The sequence below is a fragment of the Otolemur garnettii genome, unplaced genomic scaffold, assembly GCF_000181295.1.
Source record: "Otolemur garnettii isolate 467f Iridium unplaced genomic scaffold, OtoGar3 scaffold00048, whole genome shotgun sequence".
NCBI classification, from domain to species: Eukaryota; Metazoa; Chordata; class Mammalia; order Primates; family Galagidae; genus Otolemur; species Otolemur garnettii.
In genome coordinates, this window is record NW_003852443.1 from 7,494,358 (window position 1) to 7,516,806 (window position 22,449).

Consider the following 22,449-nt stretch of genomic DNA (forward strand, 5'->3'; position numbering starts at 1 on the left):
TCGCCCTTGGTAGAGTGCTATGGCGTCACAGCTCACAGCAACCTCAAACTCTTGGGCTCAAGCAATTCTCTTGCTTCAGCCTCCCAAGTAGCTGGAACTATAGGCGCCTGCCACAATGCCCAGCTTTTTGTTGTTGTTGTTGTTGCAGTTGTCATTGTTGTTTAGGTGGCCCAGGCAGGGTTCAAACCCCACCATCCTTGGTGCATGTGGCCAGTGCTGTAACCACTGTGCTATGGACACCGAGCCAATAATAAAATTTCTTATAATTGGTGATAAATTGTACAAAGTCTTTTTAGGGTAGAGTTGAAATGTAAAATAAATGGAATTGTAGGATATTAAATGAAAATTTAGAAATGTTGGCTAGCATGACATTTGGCTAAAATAACAGTACATTTTGGAACCAGACTGCCCAGGTATGAATCTGATCTCAGACATTTATTAGCTCTATGACCTTGGCAGCTACTTAACTTCCCTGTACATCTGGCTATTGTATTGGTAAGATAAAAATACGTGCACTAACTATATGTACCTCACAGGGTCATTGTGCTTTCTAAATAAGTTAATGCATGTCTAGTTCATAGAATAGCTAAGCACTCACTAAATGCTAGATATTATTTTGTCATTGTGTGTGCATTTAATATTGCACTAGCTACTCTAAATGATTTAATGCTTTTGTTCATTTTCATACCCCCAGTATATAGTTGAGTACATGGTCCATAAATTTCAATAAATATTTCTTGAATAAGTGAAAAACTAAATGCTTTGCACAATCCATATTAATATGGAAGATGGATATTTCCCGTGTTAACATTCCCAAGATCATCTTAAAATCATTTAGGTCAACTTAGATAAAAGAAATCAGAAATTATAAACAGCAACTAGTCACCTAAAGCACTACTTAATGGGTCTAGTTACATTTCTAAGGTGTATTTGCCTAAGAACAAGGAAGAGACGATCAATACATAAACCTCTCCTTGATGAAATCCTTCAGATTCGAGCTACTTTCAATCCTAAACTCCTTTTTCAGTGTTTTTCAGCTTTTCATATTCTAAGGCCAAAACCTGCCTTGGGAGCTAATGGCTGCAAACAACACTCATTAACACCATTAATCCACCCTTGGAACAAGGAGGAAGTTCTGGGGTCCAGCAAAAACAACCTTTGACAGGCTGTAAGAAGCAGCAAATGTCGGGAGCTTGAAATTCACAGCACCCTAGTGCCCAGGCCTTCGTGGAATTTGACAGCATGGGCAGATTTGGGAGGGACTGGAATAAAGAATCAGCTCTGCAGCCTGGGAGCTACCATAATTTATCTCTAGTGATATTTAGCAAAGTAAACTGAAGCTTGGGGTCTTTCTGAACTCTGAACCTAGGGGAAATTCAAATCTCCACAGGTAGTGGAATGCAGTGCTCTAATTCAAAGCAGAGTTGAACTTTGTGCCTTGGTAGTTTCCAACCAAACTCATTCTCTAGCCTCTAAATTTAGGAAAGGAAATTTTCAAGGTCTTGTAATTTTCATTTTTGCTGTTTAGTGTTGTTTCTCTTTAAGTTAATTGACCAAGAAGCAAATAATATTACTTATTAAACATCTTTGCAAAACAGCCTGATAAAAGAATCATGCTGGGTGACTTATGGTTCTTGCTTAAACTATTAGTTTCACATATATTTTAAAAAGAATAAAATGTGCATGTCTGGATACCATCTCTGCTTGGTTTGGTGCAGCCTGCCTTGGATCCTGTACTTAACCAGTGGAAAAGGAAAAGCCTTTATTAGCATCTAAAAGAACAAGAACCAAGCGACTATTAGTGTTTTCAAAACAGGGCCAAAAAGAGCTGATTCATCTCCTCCTTATCTGCCTAAAAACTGAGTAATACCATGTAAAATAGTCAAGAAAAACTAGAATCCAGAGGGATAAAATATTATCCCATGCCTATATCCTTTTTATCCAATCCAGTCATAATAAGATTTATTTGACCTGTATACTCTAAGTTGGAAGAAAGAGGAGGATGTAAAGGGGGAAAAAAACAAAACTTAAAGGGGAAACATTAATTTCAAAGAAGTTTATGGGGGGATAACAGTGTTTTTGTTGACAGAAATAACCTGTGGTGTACTGTGTGCAACAGGAGCTTCTTTCCAGGTGGGAATCCAGTGTACCAGGTTCTCTATGCATAAGATAAAGAGAAAAGCCCTCAGTTCTTTGTTTGAGGGTTAAGTGAGTGTAATGAATGACACTTAGATCATTTCTGGAATTGCCATGTGGATTTCTCATCAAATTCTACATGGGAATATGAGAAATGAATTTTACATATAATTCAGACAATCACAGATGTCATAATCTTCTTGAAAGAGGCGGCTTCTTAAAAAAGTATAAAAGTTTAACTTATTTCTATGTCTACAGATTATTTCCATCAGGGTTTAGTTGGGACTAAGGTTAAGGAATAAGCTCTCTTACAGCATCTGGCCCACCTCACTTACATACGTGTTCGTCGAGTGAACGAAGGTATACAGTCACTAGCCTCCCTTCGGCTGCTGTAGTTCTAGTAAGTGGATACATACAGCAAACATTTTCCTAACACTTTAATCATTTTTGAGCAAAAGCTCCGGAAGAAAATGTGGATATTTTGATTCTAAGCTATCTCATCTCCTCTGACTAGTGAATGTTCAGCCCTCCAATCAATTTTTATTCCATTAGGAAACGAAGCTTCTATTTCAACATCCAGAAAGAGGTGCAGTGATATCACGCATGCATTTAATGACCTTGTGGTGTTAGCATCTGACTCCAATAAAGATTCTCCCAGTGCCTGAGGGTATGAGAGTGGCAGCTGCTCAGCCAGGCCACAGAGGAAAGGCCCATGTGGGATGAATGACAGGCAGCAGGTGGCCACGCTCTTCTCAGTGACTGTTTAAAGATGTGCTCCGTCACTGGAGATTTAGATAGCAGCCAGCAAATATTTCCTGAGTGCTTACTACGCGTCTGCCATCATGCCTAGTTACTTTCATGTATATTTCTTCTTTGATTCTCAAAACAACAAATACGGCTTGCATTCAGAGTGTCAGGGCTTAATATTAAGACAGGTAGGCAAGCAAAAGCACTTTGCATTTTGCCATCCTTTCCCCATTCACACTAAGAACTTACGAATTGTCTAAAAGGAAGAAAGGAAATAAGACCCTGACGTTTGCATCTGGACTTTCCCTTTCTTTAGGGGTGGGGGGGGGGTTTCAATTCCAGATGTGAATATGTATTACTACAAGTACTAATTCATGTGTTTTAAACTTGAAGAGTGATTCAAGGTAATTTTTACTACAACAGATTTTTGCTTTAGGCCAGTGGTTCTCAACCTTCCTAATGCCTCCCAATGCTGCGACCCTTTAATACAGTTCCTCATGTTGTGGTGACCCCCAACCATAAAATTGTGTTTGTTGCTACTTCATAACTGTGATTTTGCTGCTGTTATGAATCCTAATGTAAATATCTGAATGCAGGATGTATTTTCACTGTTACAAAGGGGTCGCCACCCACAGGTTGAGAACTGCTGCTTGATGCATTGATTTTAAACCTCAATTAATAAGAGACTCTGCTTTATTCAAAAGAAGCAATAAAAATTTAAAAATAGAAAACAAAATCCCAGAAACAGTGGTTATTGCCAAGGGATGTTTCAGTGAGTTATGAAAGGTCAAAAAGTCATCAAATCACCTTCTTTTCTAACATCAGCATCTCGCCTCATTTGGCTCCGTTGAGGGACAGAAAATCAATCAGATAAGGAAGAGTTCTTCAAGTTCAAAGTTTCTTTAACTTTCTCCCCCTTTCTCTGAATCTCTTCTCACCTATGAGAAGAAAAAGCAGATACTTATTTACAAAACGTAAGTTCTTAAATCCCACCTTTTCTACCCAAGATCACACCCTTCTCTGAAATAACCTTTCTTCAGCTTCCCACAGAAATCTTGGCCACATGGCACTATAGCCCAAGGTTAAAGAGCTCGGGCCTCGGGACCAAACAAACTGAGTACAAGTTCCAAATCTACCACTTAGTACAAGTGTCACCGTGCAATTTACTTAACTCTCTGGACCTCCCTTTTCCCAGTTATTCAATGGGGATCATTTCTTGCTCCTTCCCAAGGCCGCTAAGGACATTGGGCCTGGAACTCAGCGGCATTCAGTAACACCAGCTGACTAAGAACCGTGCAGCACGCAGCATCCAGAGAAGCAAGCAGAGGCCAGTCTCATTAGACTGTACTTGCTGTACTGTTGTTACTGCCTCTCAGCTGCTAAATAAATAAGACTGATTTTTGTTTTAAATATCCTAGAGAAATAGAAAGAACAAACTTAGGAGATGTGAGGACATTGGTAAGAGAACAGAATACACACATATAAGCAATAAGACAGTGTTTAAGAGATTTCATTTGTAAATTCCAAGTTTGTCCAGTTCCACATCTGCCATGAAAACTCATTCCCTAAGGCAGAAAGGGCCTGAGCACCCTCACACACCTCTCTAACCATCACCTCTACATTGGGGTGGGGGGGACTGTGCTGCCTCAGCACCAGCTCAGTCTCGCTCCTCTGTCCTCCCTCAGGTCTTGGCGGCCTTGAACTCAGGAGCCCATCTGCTCTCATTTCTCTCGGTTTGGGCTTCTCCCTGAGAATCTTCTGTGAGGTCTTCCTACTGTGCTCTGCTTGGCTCCTGCCAGGCTCCCTAGCTTCCAACTCAGCAACCCAGGGAGGCGAGGCTTCCCAGCCCCCACTGGACTGCCAAGTTTAGGACTCTTCTGCCAGTGATAGGACTCTTCTCCAGATCAGAATGGAACATTGGGCGGGGCTGGAGGGATTCTAGTACTGCTAAAGGGCAACCTGAAAAGGGTTCTCTTGCACCTCAACTTTTCTTCATTTTAACTAACCCATCTGCTCCCTAGGCTGAAGTTCAGAAGTGAGATATTAGGAGACCTACAAAGACCACTGCATTCTGCTTCCTCTCTTTTTCCATATATGGCCTCATATAATTTATTATACCTATAATAAGACCTATTGTTTTATCATAATGATAATCATTAGTCCTCTTTTATTGCTTTTGTATAATAGACTCCTGCTCTTTAATGCCCAGCTAGGCCTTCACGGCCAAATGGATAGCTCCTCTCTACCTCGTGTTAATTCTACAAACCTAACCCGGCAGGCTGGGCTGTGGATGTGCTAATAAAGGAGAAACTAAAATAAAGGAGAAAAATCTTCTCTCAAGACAGTATCTTGGTCTGCAAGACTATGCTTTTTCTGCCTAATCCTGTTTTGCATGTCAGAAGCTAAATATTACCTTGGTCTTACTCTTTGTACTACTTCGGAACCAAATTCTAATCTTGTGGGAGGACAGATGGATGCCTCAGCTGGAGCAGGCTGAAGATCATATATTTGAAAAGGCAAGGGAGAAAAGCACATTAGTGATTTCTTGATTATTTTTGTGTAATGTTTCAAAGTGGAATTTATTGAGAAATTTCCTTTTAAGAATATTACAGAGAGGTTCAGGTCATAAAAGACTACACAACATTCTTAAAATAGCTCATCTATTATGTGTATACAGCAAAAAAGTTCAAAAAAAAAAAAAAAAAGAACAGAGTCTCCAAATTCTATGCAGTTATCACTGTGCTGTGTAGATACATTCTCAGTGTAAACTTAATTTTATGTTGTTGACATTTATTGATGCTGAACTAAGCTACACTCAGTTTCCTCGTGTGGAGCCTGAAAACTCTACAGCTGTTTTTTAAGACTAACATTGTTTTTCAGTTCTGATCAAACTAATAAATTGGATGGCCTGGTTTAATGGCTCGTGTTTTGTGTGCACACTGATGTAGATTTTAAACTAGAAAAGCAGAAACTGAAAGTATGTTTTCTTTGGCAGGCATTTAATGTACTTGGAAGAGTTGAAGCTTACCTTAAGCTCCTTAAATCAGAGGGTTTAAGTCTACGCATCTTGGCAGCGAGGCATGAGGAATTACACAGAGAAATTAAAGACTGCACAGCTGATGCTTTACAAAAGGGACAAACCTTAATCAGCCAACTGGACTCCAGCAGGTGAGTAAAGTCCGTTTCTTCCTCAGTGGAACAAGATTTTTCACAGTTTCCACAACCTGTTAAAAAATAAGTTGCATGATTTTCTTCCCCTGGCTTCTGATGTTTCGCTGCATTATGGTATGGTTTAACGGGATCTATTGAATTTTGGTCACCAGTGATTCTGAACACAGTGTTATTCATCCAAAAGGAAAGCCCTAGTCTGAGCTCGAAGACTTAAAGATGCCGGAGCTTTCTGTTTACACATTTCTGAGGAGAGGATAGGGAATGGACAAAACGTAATACAAAAGAGAGCTTTGGTTCCCAAGGCTTATTCATATCCTAGCATCTTCATGGATGGTCTTCTCATTAGGTCATGAGCCTTGAGTCTATTCTTTCTCTTTATTCCTTTCTAGGAAAAAAAAAATCAGAATTTCCTTTCATTTATGACCCTGGTGGCTCACCAAGCAAAACCAAGCAAGTAAAGATTATAATTTAAATCTAACTGTATGGGCCCAAATGCCATGGTCATAGACGGTGTGCTAGGAGGGTCATTTTTATGAGTACTTTCAGTAACTGCATCATTATAAACTTAGGTTGAATGGGCATGAAGAAAGAGATGGACCTGAGAACCAGAGAGAGAAAGCAGTGGGACAGTACCAGAAAGAACAGGGATTGGGAGGCAAAGGGGAGGTGACAGAGCAGGTCATGGGGTACGTGTTGACTAGACAGAAATGAAAGCGGAGCTTACATTTTGACAGAGAGACAAAAAAGATTTTAAAAATCAGTTAGATCCAGCTTTTTATCTTCCATATCTACAATTTCCTTGAAACTCAAACACGTTCAATTAAAGAACAATAAAATAGGTGGACTATAGAAAAATCATTTTATTTCTGTTTTAACTCTTGTTTTGCTCTGTTTATGTGTTTAAAAGTGTTGATTTGGTAAGTTTGGGTTTGGGGAATGTTCTTTCCAAAAGACAGCCTGAATGTGGAAAAAGATCCAGGGCTGTGATGGTTGTTGCTACGGGACCATGCACAACTAAGATTAGAAATAATCCAAGGTCTTCCAACAAGAGCCAAAAGGTTGAGGGTATGAGGACAAATAGTTCTCCCCTTTGAAAAACTAACAAGAACAACTGCAGCTACTAAGTTTCTTTACTTACCTCTGAGGCATGCATCAATTTTACTTAACTTGGAGCCACAATCATGCCCCCAAAATGGTGTTTGTTAGGCTTCGGAGGTTTCAATGTGTCCTCATATGGGTCCAGAGGATGGGTGCAGGGGCTGTCTTCCCTTGCGCACTAAAGGTCAGTTTTCCCAGAATGCATAGACATCTGGAGCCATGCAAAAGATACCTATGGGGTGGAATAGGCACTTATTGTGTCAGGATTCAGGGTACATGTTGGACATCGATCTGAGACATACGTTGCCTGGATTAAGTGATGGAGTTTCCACTTATATATGTAACTAGGAAATGGTCTGATCTCAGTTTAGCAGACAGAGCTCAAAGCACAGGCAGATGTTATTTGTCTGGTCAGGCTACTCTTTGTCTCGTGTTTTCTGGCTTGAGGAAGCTTTCTTTCGCATGTGGGGAGATCAGATTGCAGCCAAGGACACCTCCCGAGAGCTCTGGAGTTCTGTGTGCCCGGCTCCTTTCTATCTGGTGCCCTGCCCCACATGTTCCAGGTGCCTTGACTGCCCCCAAAGTATGATCCCTGTCTTCCCAACTCAGCAAGAACTCCCTCTGGGCTCTATTCAGGTTCCATGTCTCTGAGTTTTGGTCTGGAAACCACCTCCCAGGAAGGAAGCTGGTGCAATCATCTTTTGTTTTCCTTCTTTAAGGTTCACTGTCCTGTGCTACAAGTTGTTCAATATCTGAAAACCATTGTTTCATTTATTTGTCTGTTTTTCTAGTTGTTCATGAAGGTAAATCCAGTAGCTGCTTCTTGGTCAGAAACCGAAAAGTTTCCCTTTTCAGTTTTGATGCTGAACTCCTGGAGTTAGAAAGGTGGTCACAGTAATTTGCTGCTAAATTTGATCCTGTTTGCTCTAATCAGTAATGCTTTACTTTTAAAACTGAAATGTAGGAGGCAAACTTTATTTTTATATACATTCCATATTCTTTATTTTATATACATTCAAGCTTTTATTTTATATACATTCTATCTTTGAAAATTTATTGACTGTTTTTAACCATTCTGTAAATAAACCATGTTTATTTACTTAGCTGCTTTCATTCTTTTTGTTTCCTTTCTCCTTCCTAGTCTTAATTTCTACACATATATTATCTTTAAAAGAAACATTCACAGTCCTGTTCCTCAGAATGCAGGCTGGGTTTCAATGGAAGAAAAATAATTAGGGACCATTTCAAAAAACCTGAAATAAATGGTTAGGTGAATGGATTTTAAAAAGCATTAGCAGTATGGTTTCTGTCAACATCTTAGATATATAAAGTTTCCTGGAAGTTCTAAGGTACTTGGTTTCCCTGAGATTTCATAAGATTTTATAAATCAATACTATTTCCATTTTGCAGGGGAAATGAAGATAAAGTGAAATTGTTTCCTGGCAAAGAACATTTTTGATTCAGAAAGTATATGTATTATAGAATAAAAATCTATTAAAATTTGAATTGAAATGCATTAGGATCTCCGTTTCAAACTAGAGCCACACATGGCTGCTGACCTTGATCACATGCATTCTGTTTGGGACTTGATTTCCTTCCTCATCTAATGATTCATCTGACTCGGTGACCTGAGTCACCTTCATAAGAAAGGATCAGAACCTAAGAAGAAGACTTCTAGTTGCAGCCACTGCTGGAGCTTAGAATGGAATGGAAATAAATGTGAATTTCCACAGAACAAAGTTGAGCATGCCACTGGCTTCTGAATGCCATCGACACTACTAGGATACAAGACACTAAGGTTCCTAGTACTGTATGTTGAAAACTGGCATGAATAGGACACTTAAAACTTAGTGTCAACAGAGTTTTTTTCATACATTCTGAGAGCTAAAATAGTGTCATGACTTTCCAGCTTAATTTCTGTGGACCTCAATTTCCTCTCTGTGAAATGCAGATACACATTTCGTAGAGTTTTTTTAATTGAATGAGCTAGGACTACTCTTGGCATATAGAGAGTACCCAGTAAATAATTACAGTCATACGTTGTGGAATGACTGGGAAATATTCCAAAAAACATGCCATTAGGTGATCGGGTTATTGTGCAAACACCCAGAGTGTGCTTCCCCAAACCTCGATGGTATAGACTACTATACACCTGCCTGTGTGATATGACCTATAGCTTCTAGGCTACAAGCCTGTACAGCATTATGGTACTGAATACTGTAGGCAGTTGTAATAATGATAGTGTGTAATGAAATGTATCTAAGCAGAAAAAAGGTACAGTGAAAATATAGTATTATCATCTTACTGGGCTACCTGCACTAACTGGAATGTTCTCATGTGCTGCATTTTTATGTTTTTAGGGTATATCTGTCACATAACTTAAGTATACTTTAATTTTAAAGGCATTTCAGTGCATTCTTTTGCAATTGGTTATAATGCAAAAGTTCCCTATAATAGGTAACATTTTTACTTTCTATATAAAGAGCTTTAAAAACAAAATACTAAGAGTCACATGATTGTTTCAAATGATGACAAAAGAGTCAGCTGCACAAAATTGTTGTCATGTTCACTAATGGGGGAGGCTATATTTGAAATAAAGAAAATAGACACTTATGTTATAGTAATAAAAGGATTAATTTAGTTTTGAGACAGGTAGAAATTTCAGAGTCTTTTTTATCTGATTTTTTTTTTTTTTTTTTTTTTTTTGGCATTTCAGTGCATTCCTTGGCAGTTAGTTACAATGCAAGTTACCTGTAATAGTGTATGAGAATGGATCCTAGTCAATTTTCTGTTGCAGTAACAGAACACCTGAGCCTGGGTGATTTATAAAGAAAGTAAATTTATTCAGTTCATGATTCTGGAGGCTGGAAGGGCCAAAATTAGGTGGCCATATTCCATCAGCTTCTGGTGGGGAGATCAGGCTGTCATAACATGGCAAAAAAACAGAAGGGAGATATGTGTATAAATAAGGCAAAACTTGAGAGGCAACCTCACTTCATAATTCTCTGATCCATTCCCAAGATAACTAATCCAGTCTCCCTAGAAAGACCTTACTCCATCTTAATGGCCTATCACCTCTTAAAGGCACCACTTCCCAACACCATGCCATCGGGTGCCAAAGTTCAACGTGAGCTGTGGTGCAAACAACCTGTCTTCAAACCATGGAAATGGTCAAACTTAGACTTACAGTGAAGTTGAAGCCCCCTGGCTGCCACCCTTCCTCCTTTCTTCCCAGGAGTTATCTTTTGCACCCTGAGTCTAAAGAAAGACCAAAGAGATTTGTGCCTTTATTAAGCCACAGGAAGCTGTGGTGATTGGAAGTCTGGGTCCAGGACTTGGTGTGAGAGTCAAGTTTTCCATAATGGGACAAAAACGAGAGACCTCTTTTTTTTTCTGAATGCATTTCCCAATGTACTCAAAAACATACATAACCCTGGCAAGACAAGACTGCCGTGTGAAATGTTCGTTTGCCTTTCCTGTTTGCTAAAATTAACTTAGAATTTACAAATAAACTTGCTTCAGAGTTAATTCCATTTCTATCCCTGCACAAGACTGTACCCCATTTTCATTCTACTGTATGGTGGATTTAAGCTTATAAACTTCAGCTAATGAATACTTTGCTTTAGGATAGCTTTTAAGTATTACCTGTTTTTTGTTTGCTTGCTTGTTTTTGAGACAGAGTCTCCCTATCTTGCCCTCAGTAGAGTGCCGTGGCATCACATCTCATAGCAATCTCAAACTCTTAGGGTAAAGTGATTCTTTTGCCTCAGCCTCCAAAGTAGCTGGAACTACAGGCACCCAACCAGCTATTTTTGTTGTTGTTGTTGCAGTTGTCATTGTTGTTTACCAGGCCTGGGCTGGGTTCGAACCTGCCAGCTCCGGCGTATGTGGCCAGTGCCCCAGCCACTGAGCTACAGGCTCCAAGCTAGTATTTGTTTTGATCCAACATTTAGCACTTTTTAAAGGTATATTCTTCTTATTTTCATATTTTACAAGAAATAAAGCAGGAGTTAATTAAATTTTTGCTTTCTTTTTCCACAATGTACATTGGCTACTTTTACTTCCTTTAGTTGATTTTCCTGGATGGTAATAAACTTTAGACACTTCATTAAGTGTCTTTTATAAATCAGATGTTCCCAAGCTTCTCATATGATGGTGAAGTATCTGTCCTCACGCTGCTTACACTATTCTGGTAGTAAGAAATAGTCCACCAACAAGTCAATAAGATGCTCTTATTCAACAATGAATGCTATGAAAAAATATAAAAGTGAAATGGGATAGAATGACTGTGAACAGGAAACTGTTTCAGACGTTGTTGTCAGGGAAGAACTCTCTAAGGAGAAGACACTCCCATGCTCACAGATGGCAGAGGAGTGGACCAGGTAGAGGAACAGCAAGAAGGACAGTGTGGCTGAGAAGAGCACATACAGCAAGGCCAAAGAATGAGGTAAGGGTTAGCAGTAATGGCAAACCCTTGTGTGCTTCAGCTACATTCATGATTTTAACTCTTAAAACTACCTCCTACGATATGGTACTGCTGTTATCCACATCTCTGGACTGCAGATGAAAAACCTGGGGCACAGAGAAGTTCAGTGACTTGCCCTACGGCCTGTCACACAGCAGGAAGAGGTGGACAAGTACTTGAATGCCAGCCTGAGTCGCTTTGTTCAGTTGCCAGCTTTCTGTCTTTCTATGCTTTTCATTGAACTTAAATCAGTAACAAGGAGCCTGGTCACTTAGTGAACGTGGATTCTTCTTTTTATTTGGGTGCACTTAAAATATACTCCATCTATCTTTTAGTTTCAAATCAAGTCCCATCTTCTTTGTAAAGTTTTTCTTCCTTTCAGTTCATTTCACAAATTGAGGGCACTTATGAGCATCTCACATGACCTACCAGCACCAGGATTCAAGGACAGTCCAACAGCCTGAATCTCCAGAACCACTCTACTGTCCAGTCAGAGAGCTACACTTTTAGGAAGTGTGTGCCAGGCCTGAGTGACTGTGAGCACAGTGGGTGTTGGGGTCTCTTATTCACAGAAGGGAAAAACACGTCCTAAATTCTGGAACCATGATAAGCCAAGGGAAGGGGTGAGATGTGAAAGGGCCACGAATGGTTGTTGAGTTTGACAGGCTCGAATGGGTGAAAGCTTTACATCTCGAGCCAAGGTGAACAGATCAATAGTCTCCATAGAATACTTTCCTCAAATTCCTTTGTGTTTGTCAGATCTCTCTCATAGCTTCACTTTGCATCCTGTGCTGTGCTGACTCATTCCTTAGTTGGTTCACTTGTGACAGTATCATCTCCTCATCCAGACCATGAGATCCATTTGAGAGCTGAAAACTACTCAGGAAACTTGTTTTACCTTCTTTAACCTTACTACTGTATTACATTAGTATTTCATACTAGTAGACTTGATTCAAAATGTTAAGGAAAGCCTTATAGTGAAAATATTTTAAAAGATCCTAAGTGAAAAACAATCTCCATTTTCCAACAAAACAGATTTCACTTGCCTAATAAATTCATCTACAATTGCATGTTATAAGAACTGTGTCAAACATTGAACAACTTAAAAATAACTGGTTTTAAAAGAGTTCAACGATGCATTTAAATGCTAAATGTCAGTGGAATTTAGGAACGTGCAAAGTTGAGTTTTTAGGATAGTCTTAACACAGCCACTTCACAAATATTTTCATGTCTATATTAAGCTGTTCTTTTCAGAGGGTGGGTAAATGTCATAACTGCAATCTGGGCCTGTTGACACTGTTAAGAATTTTATCACTCTGAAACTCTTAGCATAGAAGGTACCAAAAGTGCACACTTTGCCATTAAATCTAGGAGTCACTACACTAGGTTCTTGCGGACTATCTGTATCATTCCAATATAAATTTATTCATTTATGATGCTAATGCTATGAAGTAGCAAGGACCCTAGAATAAAAAGATCTGGGTACGCAGAGCCTGCGGAGAAAGAGGATGACTCATGAGGCAGATATGTCTGTGCAGGATGATTGAGGAGTTCTCTCAGGTTAACGGGTTTTGGGAGAAGAGAGCCCAGAAAAGAGAAAGGGAGAGATGTGAGCAGACGTATGTATGAACAGGATGGTCATCACAGTGCTATGTATAATAGTTCAAACCTGAAAACTGCCTAAATATTCCCAGAAAATAGAGAAATGTTGTAATAGTTTCAGGGAGAGTACATAATGGAATATCTTAAGTACATGTGAAAAGGATTTTTTCAAAGAATATTTCATGACAGAGAATATCTTCTCAATGTCAAGTGGGTACAAGTGGGACCCAAATTATAAATATGACAGAATGCTAACTTTGGGGAAGGACTGAAAAAAAGAAAACTTTTTGGGAAGGAAATACATTAAGATGTAGTTTTATATTTCCCAAATAATCTCAAATGAGTGTATTCATCTATTTAGCTCCTGATATGCCCTTTTCATCTGAGTACTTCATGTTATAAATCATGAAAAATTTTAGCAATTATTTTAAATAATGCTTTTCTCTGGCTGGGCATGATGGCCCACATCTGTAATCCTAGCACTCTGGGAGGCAGAGGCAGGTGGAATGCTCGAACTCATAAGTTCAAGATCAGTCTGAGCAAGAGTGAGCCCTGTCTCTAAAAAGAAAAAAAAAAAATAGCTGGATATTGTGACAGGTGCCTGTACTCCCTGTAGTCTACTCAGGAGGCTGAGACAAGAGAATCACTTGAGCCCAAGAGTTTGAGGTTGTTGTGAGCTGTGACGCCACAATACTCTACCGAGCATGACAAAGTGAAACTATGTCCATAAGTAAATAAATAAATAAAGGATGCTTTCCTGCTATTCCCTTTCTCCACTTTCCTTATACCTTTTAAGGGAAGAATACTGGCACCTCTCAGTCCGTCTCTCATATTTGTACTTTTTTAATCCTTTGTGTCACCTTCTCACTGAGCCCTCAGGCTAATTTTCTATTTTGATAATTTTCCCTTTGTTTGTTTTATTTCTGATTTTTTGTTCCAAAGTTCCTTCTTCTGTTCTGATTGGCTGTTGAATTCCCTTTATCTCTCTCATGATCTCAGACATGTTTATTTCAAAGTCATTTTCAGATGACTCCACTTGCCTTCATTTCAGCAAGAGCACAGTGATCTCTTAATTGCCGAGATGTGCTTTTCCTCATGTGTTTTGAAATTTGGGTACTCTCATTTAGAGTGGGAGAGGTGCATTCTTGGCTTTGCTTTGGTTGTTTCCTTCTCTTTGTTCTTTCCTGCTTAAGAGCTTTGCAATGATTTCCACCTAGACTCACAAGGCTCCCAGTCCGGAATCAGTCTTCTATTTGTTTGACTGGGGTCAGAAGCTCCCATGGAGATACTGCAGTTCTGAGAGGTGCAATCAGGAAGCCAGGAGAGAGTTTGCTCTGGTTCCTGACTGCCCTGTTGTATCTGACTTTACAGCCTCAGGAGCAATTGGCTGCAGTATTTCCCAACCTGCTTTTACGAGGAGGAGGAATCCCATCCCACTATGTCAGGTAGAATCCTAGTTATACTACCCTTCACACAGGACAAGGATGTTGGTCTCTCTGGCCTCAGAGGCACTGAACTTCTGGCCCTCTCTAAACACCTCCGGCCCAGAGCCCAGGAGCTCTGTAGCATCAGCACCACTCACTGTTCTATGTTCCCCATCAAAATGTATAAATAAAAGATGTGTGAGTTTGTGTGCACCATGACATTCATTTGGTGGGGAGAGATTCTCAAAATAAATGACTTATTTCAGAAAAATTTTATTGTAAAAACATGCATTTCACTTCTACGGTATCAATGTCACTTTTTCAAAGTAGAGATGAAAACTAGCAAGCAGCAGTTGTTTCCTCCAAAATAAAGACAATCGTACACATGGAAAGACACTGCTGGGGTTCCTGTGAGAAGGAGCAGTGAGCTAAAAAGATAAGGAAGATTCTTTGTTTTTTTCATTCAAAATGAAAAACACAGTCAGCTGATCCCTTCTGATGAGATAGAATAGTCTGTCGACTACTTACCATCTGGTTCTGCTTCTAATCCAGATGGGCTGCCAATAGTAATTTATGAAAGGTTTGAAAGCAACTTGCCATTCTCGGAAAAGAATCGTTAGAACACATTGACATTGGGATTTGCTCCCCTCCCCCAGACTGATTTGCAGCAAACACAGACAGAGCAATTGCTTCCATACAGGAAATAGAACATTCTATTCTTGAACCAGAAGTCAATATGTCTCTGCTCCTTGAAGAAAAGAAAAAAAAGCAATCATTTGTTCCTCCTTCCCTCCCCTCTGTTGGCTCAATGATTAAGGGGAAAATGTTTCTGGTATGGAGTTTCTAACAAATGCCTGAAGAAGCCTTCAGAGTCTGTGCTTTCTGAGTATCTGTGATGCCTGGAAAAGTCAAGTCCACCTCAGGAATAAAGGATGTACCACGTGCTCACACACAGGCATCGACTAATCCATTCTTACTGATAAAGCCCAAAGGTCAGTCAATGTTTCCAATGCAAAGTGGAGCTACAGATTGTGAGAGCTGCACATCTATCCCATCATTAGTCCTCTCCCACCCAGTCAGGCTGTGAGTGAACAGTGCTGCTTCAGAATCAGAACAAAAGGACAGGGCACTAGGCTTTGGTTTCACCCAGTTGCTGTTACCATCAGTTCTTGTCTCCTCTTTAATTTCCTATGGCTGTGAAGAACAGGACTCGTTCTTGTGTGGTGGATGAAATGGCTATTAATTGATTTTCGGTTTGTGTAAGAATTACTGGCAAAGAGTGGGGTGATAGCTTTCCTTTGATCGTACTACCTGCTGTGACGGTGCTGAGGAAATTCGTCAATATGCATGCTGTACATGTATTTAAATGTTGTAGCATGTTCAGAAGCAGAGCCTGAAATCATCTGTAAAGTGACATCAGTAGGATCAGGGCTGGATGTGACCTGCAGATTAGGGTTTCACTAAGAAGGAATAGGAAAGGACAGGAGCAGTCTGAGAGCAGGAGTGTGGCGGACACACTTCAGTTGGGAAAAAAGAAAGGGGAGTGCTTACTGCCCAGCCAGATGGGGGTCACCTAGTCAAAGATATAGAGTGAGGGAAATAGGAACAACCTAGGGCAACTAATGTGAGTGGGAGCTTGGCTTACCCAGAAAGGGTCTAAGTCACAAGTGTAGTGGGCACACACTAGCCAGGCAATGATACACAGTGTAGCAAAGCAAATCAGCCCACCCCTCAGGCTGTAAGCAGAGGAGGGAGGTGTCAGCAGAACCAAACTCTGGGATCAGCTTGGTTTAACCTAACTATAGATGCTAAAGCATACCACCAGGAAAGTGGGCAATCTCTGGATAGCCCAGAACTTCTGTGAGTGGCCAAAAGTGTAAAGTCATCCTTGTTCAAAAACCGTTAGACACTATTACAATCACATTTTAAATATGGTGACCATGTATATGTTTTTCTTTCTTTCTTTTTTTTTTTTTTTACAAGAATGAGACTTTAATCAGTTTTAAGTGGAGTTTATAACACTAAGAGATAAAGGGTTGTTAACACAATAATAAATGGATACCTGATTGATATGAGGCATTATCTTGTACACATCATACTGGGATTTTTGTGTATTCTCAGTGCATAGCATTTACACACAGAGCCACTGCTGCACAGCACAAGAGTATCTGAAGGGGCTGAATCAGAGTAAGGCTGTTGAACAGACTGAAATTTTTAGTATATATACTCTATATGAAAACAGATGGAACTTTTGAACTGGCAGGTAGAAGGCAACTCTGCCAAACACTACAATTAAAGCCCCCACTTGAGTGCACAGTTCCAGTTCCACCCCTTCCATCTGCATGCATGACACAGCAACAGTATTTAAAGGTAAACGAGGCACTTTGTAGGAACCACAACCATCGTTATGAACATATTGCACAATTTTTTTTTTTTTCAGTTTTTGGCCAGGGCTGGGTTTGAACCTGCCACCTCCAGCGTATGAGTCTGGGGCCCTACTCCTTCGAGCCACAGGCACTGCCCTTTTCTTTCTTCCTTCCTTCCTTCCTTCCTTCCTTCCTTCCTTCCTTCCTTCCTTCCTTCTTCTTTTTTCTTCTTTTTGGCACAAATCTTTTGTTGCTTTATCAGATTCTCAGTCAATCAATTAGTGTTTGCTAGAACCGGGGTGCGCAGGGGAGTGTTGAAGAGAGAGTGAGCGTGCGAGAAGAGAGAGATCAAGAGAACAGGCATCACCAGCTGCCTGGTGGCCTTCACTTTGCAGTTATCATCTGTACAAACTCTTCATAATTGACCTGGCCGTCTCCATCGATGTCAGCCTGTCTGATCATCTCATCCACTTCCTCATCCGTCCGCTTTTCCCCTAGGTTAGTCATTACCTGAGGCAGCTCTGCAGTGCTGATGTAGCCATTCCCATCCTTGTTTTTCTTAATCTTTAAATCTTTCTGTGTTCTTTGCCCTCCAATGTTAATTAGACAGACTTTATTTAATTTGAAAATGTGCATCAATCTCCTACTACTTATAAGGCTATGTGTTCCGGGCTGCAAAGGATATAAGAATGAATAGGACATCATCCATTTCCCTTAAAGAGCTTACAATGCAATAGATACATTTGACAAGGCACAAATCACCACAAAATGAGCCCAAATCTCCTAGGTCACTGAAAAACAAGAACAAATCCTATTTGGTTGGTTGCAATTCATCTAAATTAGAATGGTACTTTGCTAAAAAGCTATATGTTTATGGAGAGAATATTCTGTTTCCCTTTTTTCTGCTTTCTGTGCTGGAGGGACCCTGAAGACATATAGTAATTTGAACAAGTGACCATGCCCCTCTAGTGGCCACTTTGTAAACTGCAGCAGGCCTTACATTACCTAGAGAAGCCTGCCAATTTCAATAGAGCACATCAGCCAGGCCAACCCTGTGTCTAGGAAAGCTAACAACAGCAACTCAAGGGAGAGTGAAATTTTAGAGGGAAAAAATACCCCCTACCGCTTGTCATATGTCACAGACCAGAATGGAGATTCAAGCAGGAAATCTGGGAGGGAGTGGGGATGATAGAGCAAGTTCAGGTCAGAGGCACAGAGATGGTCTGAGTGCTGGTACCTGTTTCATCATGGCTGGAATTTATGGCTAAGCCCAAGCAGCTGCCTGACAGCCGTTTTTTTAAAGATCAAGGAATAAAGAAAGCAGTGTCGGCTCGGCGCCTATAGCTCAACCGGCTAAGGCGCCAGCCACGTACACCTAAGGTGGCGGGTTCGAATTCTCAGCCTGGACCCGCCAAACAACAATGACGGCTGCAACCAAAAAATAGCCGGGCGTTGTGGCGGGCGCCTGTAGTCCCAGCTACTTGGGAGGCGGAGGCAGGAGACTCGCTTGAGCCCAGGAGTTGGAGGTTGCTGTGAGCTGTAATGCTACGGCACTCTGCCCAGGGTGACAGCTTGAGGCTCTGCCTCAAAAAAAAAAAAAAAAAAAAAAGCAGTGTCAGCAGGAACCAAGAGGATTGGCTGGAACTGGTTATTAAGGACTAGTTTCCCCTAGAGAGCAGCTTGCTCAAAATTTATATTCCCCTCCCAACTATACTTTCTTGGGACAAGGGAGGGCCCCAGTCTACATTTGGTTAGTAAAGTAGCCCCTGACTGCAATGGATGCAGAAGGCATTCTGGGTGAGACCACACAAGGCAGTTTGAGGTGTGAGTAACATCTTTCATCTCAAAATTTTTCTTTGTCAAATTTTACTTTCAGAATTTTATTCATCATTTCCAAATTCCCCTTACTTTAGCCATGGAATTTTCTGCTATTTTCAGCTATATTTCTTTTCCATATCGTTTTCCCTTTCCTTTCTCAAGTTTATTCTCTATACCTTCTTTCCAAAGGGCCACATATACGAATTATCTTTCACATTCCAGATTTCCATATTCAGCCAAAAACTTGGAATCTGTAGTATATAGGACAGCTAGGCTTTTATTGCTTCTTTTTTTGTTTTCTACTAAAGGCCCTAGCTTAAGCATTAAGAATACTAGTGTGGTTTTTGCACCAACCCCCCCACCCCCCGAGACAGGGTCACATTCTATTGCCCTGGCTAGAGTGTACTGGGTCATCACAGCTTACTACAACCTCCAACTTTGGAACTCAAGAGATTTTCCTGCCTCAGCCTCCCACGTAGCTAGGACTACTACAGGCATTTGATACCAGGCCTGACTAATTTTTCTATTTTTAGTAGAGACAGAGTCTCACTCTTTCCCAGGCTTGTCTTGAACTCCTGACGTCAAGCAATCCTCTCGCCCTGATCTCCCAAGGTGTGAGCCACTGTGCCTGCTTTAACTGAGCTTTTAAGCAGCTTTTTAGCACATAATATGTGAAAGTCTAAAATTTAGTCAAAATACAATTAGTATTACCAATACAATGCTTTTATAGAATTTGTAGATTTAAGTATTACTAAGAATTATTTCTCAATGATCCATGAGAAAGACTTCCTGATGTCTCGATTATACTCTTCACTATCTCTGAGTATGGAAATGCAAAATTAATTGTTTTAAAGGCAACATCAGTGGAACATTATGTGTCAGGAATAAGATTTCTCATAGCGGTTCATATTTTCCCCCAATTAAATTTAGCTGGGACTCCTGTGGTTCCCCCAGGACACACCTGAGTGTTTCTCACCCCTTCAGCAGCCTCATTGCCATTCCAGGGAGATGACATTACCTCTCAGCCATGTGGGATCTTGCCCTCATTTCATTACTAATTAAATTCATTTTTACAGAGTCATAAATTAATTATTTGAGGTAAAATTACTAAAATCTGTACTTCGTTCCAAGATCTTCTTTAACTCTGGGTAATTAAATTTAAGAGCTATCATGTTAATCTTTATTAGTACAGTATGTGGAGGAAATGATGGAGAGGAAATGAAAGATACTCACTTCTTACAGAGTAGGATAGGCTGTGTCTGAGGGATGAGCTGAAAAATTTCAAAGTGTTCATCCCATCAACAATGTTCTCTCAATGTCCTGCAATTCTAGCCTGTTCACTTACCACTGGTTAGGAAATTTGTTAAGATATCTTTAGACTAGAGCAAAAAGGGTCCAACTCAAAGTTCATTCTTTGTTATAAAGGCATTTTCCTTTTATGACCTCCCTATCCAGTTTTTTTATTCTCCTGAGGCCAGCACAGGTAAGAAATGATAATGTGAGACTTGGTTTCTTTTTACGAACAAGTATATTTGATTCCAAATTGTTGATGATAACTTGGTTTTCCTCTAATGAATACAGCCTTGAGCATTCATAATCACAGAGAACAAGGACCTTAGTGTTACATAAATATCTCACCCTGCTGGATTAGTAAATGCTTTGTTAATTGGCTGATCCACATTTCTATTCAAAGAGCATCTTTAGATAAATGAAGCTTTTAAATAACACCCTCAGGAAAACTCTTGGCAAACATACTATGCCTTTTGCCATGAGGTTCTCAAGATATCTTAGTAAAATATTAGGAAGTAAACCTTTAGAAAGAAAGATTAGACCTTGTCATAAAAACCTGTAGCTCATCTTTTCCCTCAGGACTGACTGATGAAACAAAGGCACGTAATTTGGCTTTGCTCTCTGCTGTACCTGGATGACCAGCTACTTAACTTCTATTGTCCTGCAACTGATAACTTGCACCAACTCCTACCTAATACGAAAGCAGAACTGTTTTCAAAAGTCCCTTGTTCTTGGGGCTTCTACATTGGGATAATGGGAACTAACAACTGACTTGCTCTACTCAGCTCCAGGGTGGCCGGTGTCCTTGAGATGGTGGGATGCATTAAGAGCAGAGTGGATCATCTGACTCAGCAGTGTTCAGCGCACAAGGAGTTTGCTCTTAAGAGACAACAATTGACAGCCTCCGTGGAGGGTTGCCTAAGGAAGGTAGTTTTCCAGAGTGAAACTTAAACTTCTGCTTTGAGGATAATAGATGGTATGGCAATTGCAGTATGTGGCCATGGTGGGGGGAGGGGGTGCATCACCTTAGGCTTCTCTTGTGTTCCAACGATAACTCCCACATTGAACCAAATAGTTGTAATTCACTATTACGCACCAACTGTCCATGCCCCAGCTTGCTGAAGCTCGATAACTAATCCTATATGCGCCCTGAGGCCTGAACATGTGTAGACATAAAAGTAGTTCACACTTTACACAGTACTGTGTCAACAGAACTGTGTACACATTGGGTGGTTCTGGGTGTAGTTTCAATATGCACAAGTTTTGATTGGCATGGTACTATATAATAGGAAGACTGCAAATAGATAGCAAAAACATGATTTTGTGTTTTTCCGAGTAATAAATTGCCATTATTATACTTTCTTGAGCTAGAGACCAATGCAGGAGGACAGTCATTCTGCATAAAAGCATACACGTGAAAATTCTCTGTGCAGAGTCCATAAGCTGGCCTGATATCAGAGAAGTTCCTCTCTTTTTTACAAAGGGGAATAAAACCTAGGAACCTCATGATGCCACTAAATAAAAAGTTGCTTATCTATAGTTGGGATATATAACAAAAATTAGTAATATCTCAATGACATTAATGCTGAGCCCTGCTGCTGAAGCTGGCTCTCACTTTTTCAGTAATGTTTGCATTTAACACAGTAGACTGATGTGCCTGAACTTACATGAGTGGAATTAGTAGACTATACTAGAGAGGACATTAATTATCAATGGCTGTTTAAATTGCTTCCCCAAAGAAGTGTGGACAATCCTCCAAGAGCTAAAAGTAGACCTTCCATCTGATGCTGCAATCCCATTACTAGGTATCTACCCAGAAGAAAAAAATTGTTTCACTGTAAAGACATTTGCACTAGAGTATTTATCATAGCTCACTTCACAATCACCAAGATGTAGAAATAACCCAAGTGCCTATCAACTCATGAATGGATAAACTATGGTATATGTATACTATGGGATACTATTCAGCCATAAAAAGATGGAGACTTCACATCTTTTGTATTTACCTAGTTGAATTTGAAAAACATCCTCCTGAGTATCACAGGAATGGAAATGTATCCAAAGTACTCAATACCAAGAAGAAACCAGTAGACTAACAACCACATACCCACACGAGAGAAAACTACATTCAAGGAGGGGAGGAGGAGGGGCAGAGGGAAGGAAGGAGGAGCTGTGATGTGCTCCCTCTCACCTAAGGGGCTCAACATAGGGGTAAATGTCACACCTCCTGGGTGAAGGGCTTACCTACAGCTTGGACTTTACCTAACAAATGCAAACAATGCAACCTAATTGTCCCCTTATATCAATCTGATATTTAAAAAAAGAAAGACAT

At 40.2% G+C, this 22,449-nt stretch overlaps 1 protein-coding gene across 3 annotated transcripts in view; it reads left to right on the forward strand.

The window, feature by feature from the left end:
• The window catches only part of CCDC141 (coiled-coil domain containing 141), a 187,236-nt gene that overhangs the window by 106,568 nt on the left and 58,219 nt on the right, over positions 1-22,449 (forward strand). For all 3 annotated transcript variants that reach the window (XM_003791474.3, XM_023514171.1, XM_023514172.1), the window contains exons 9-10: positions 5,879-6,051; positions 20,903-21,044. In XM_003791474.3, coding sequence (XP_003791522.1) covers positions 5,879-6,051; positions 20,903-21,044 — 315 coding nt within the window. The remainder of the gene's footprint in view (positions 1-5,878; positions 6,052-20,902; positions 21,045-22,449) is intronic.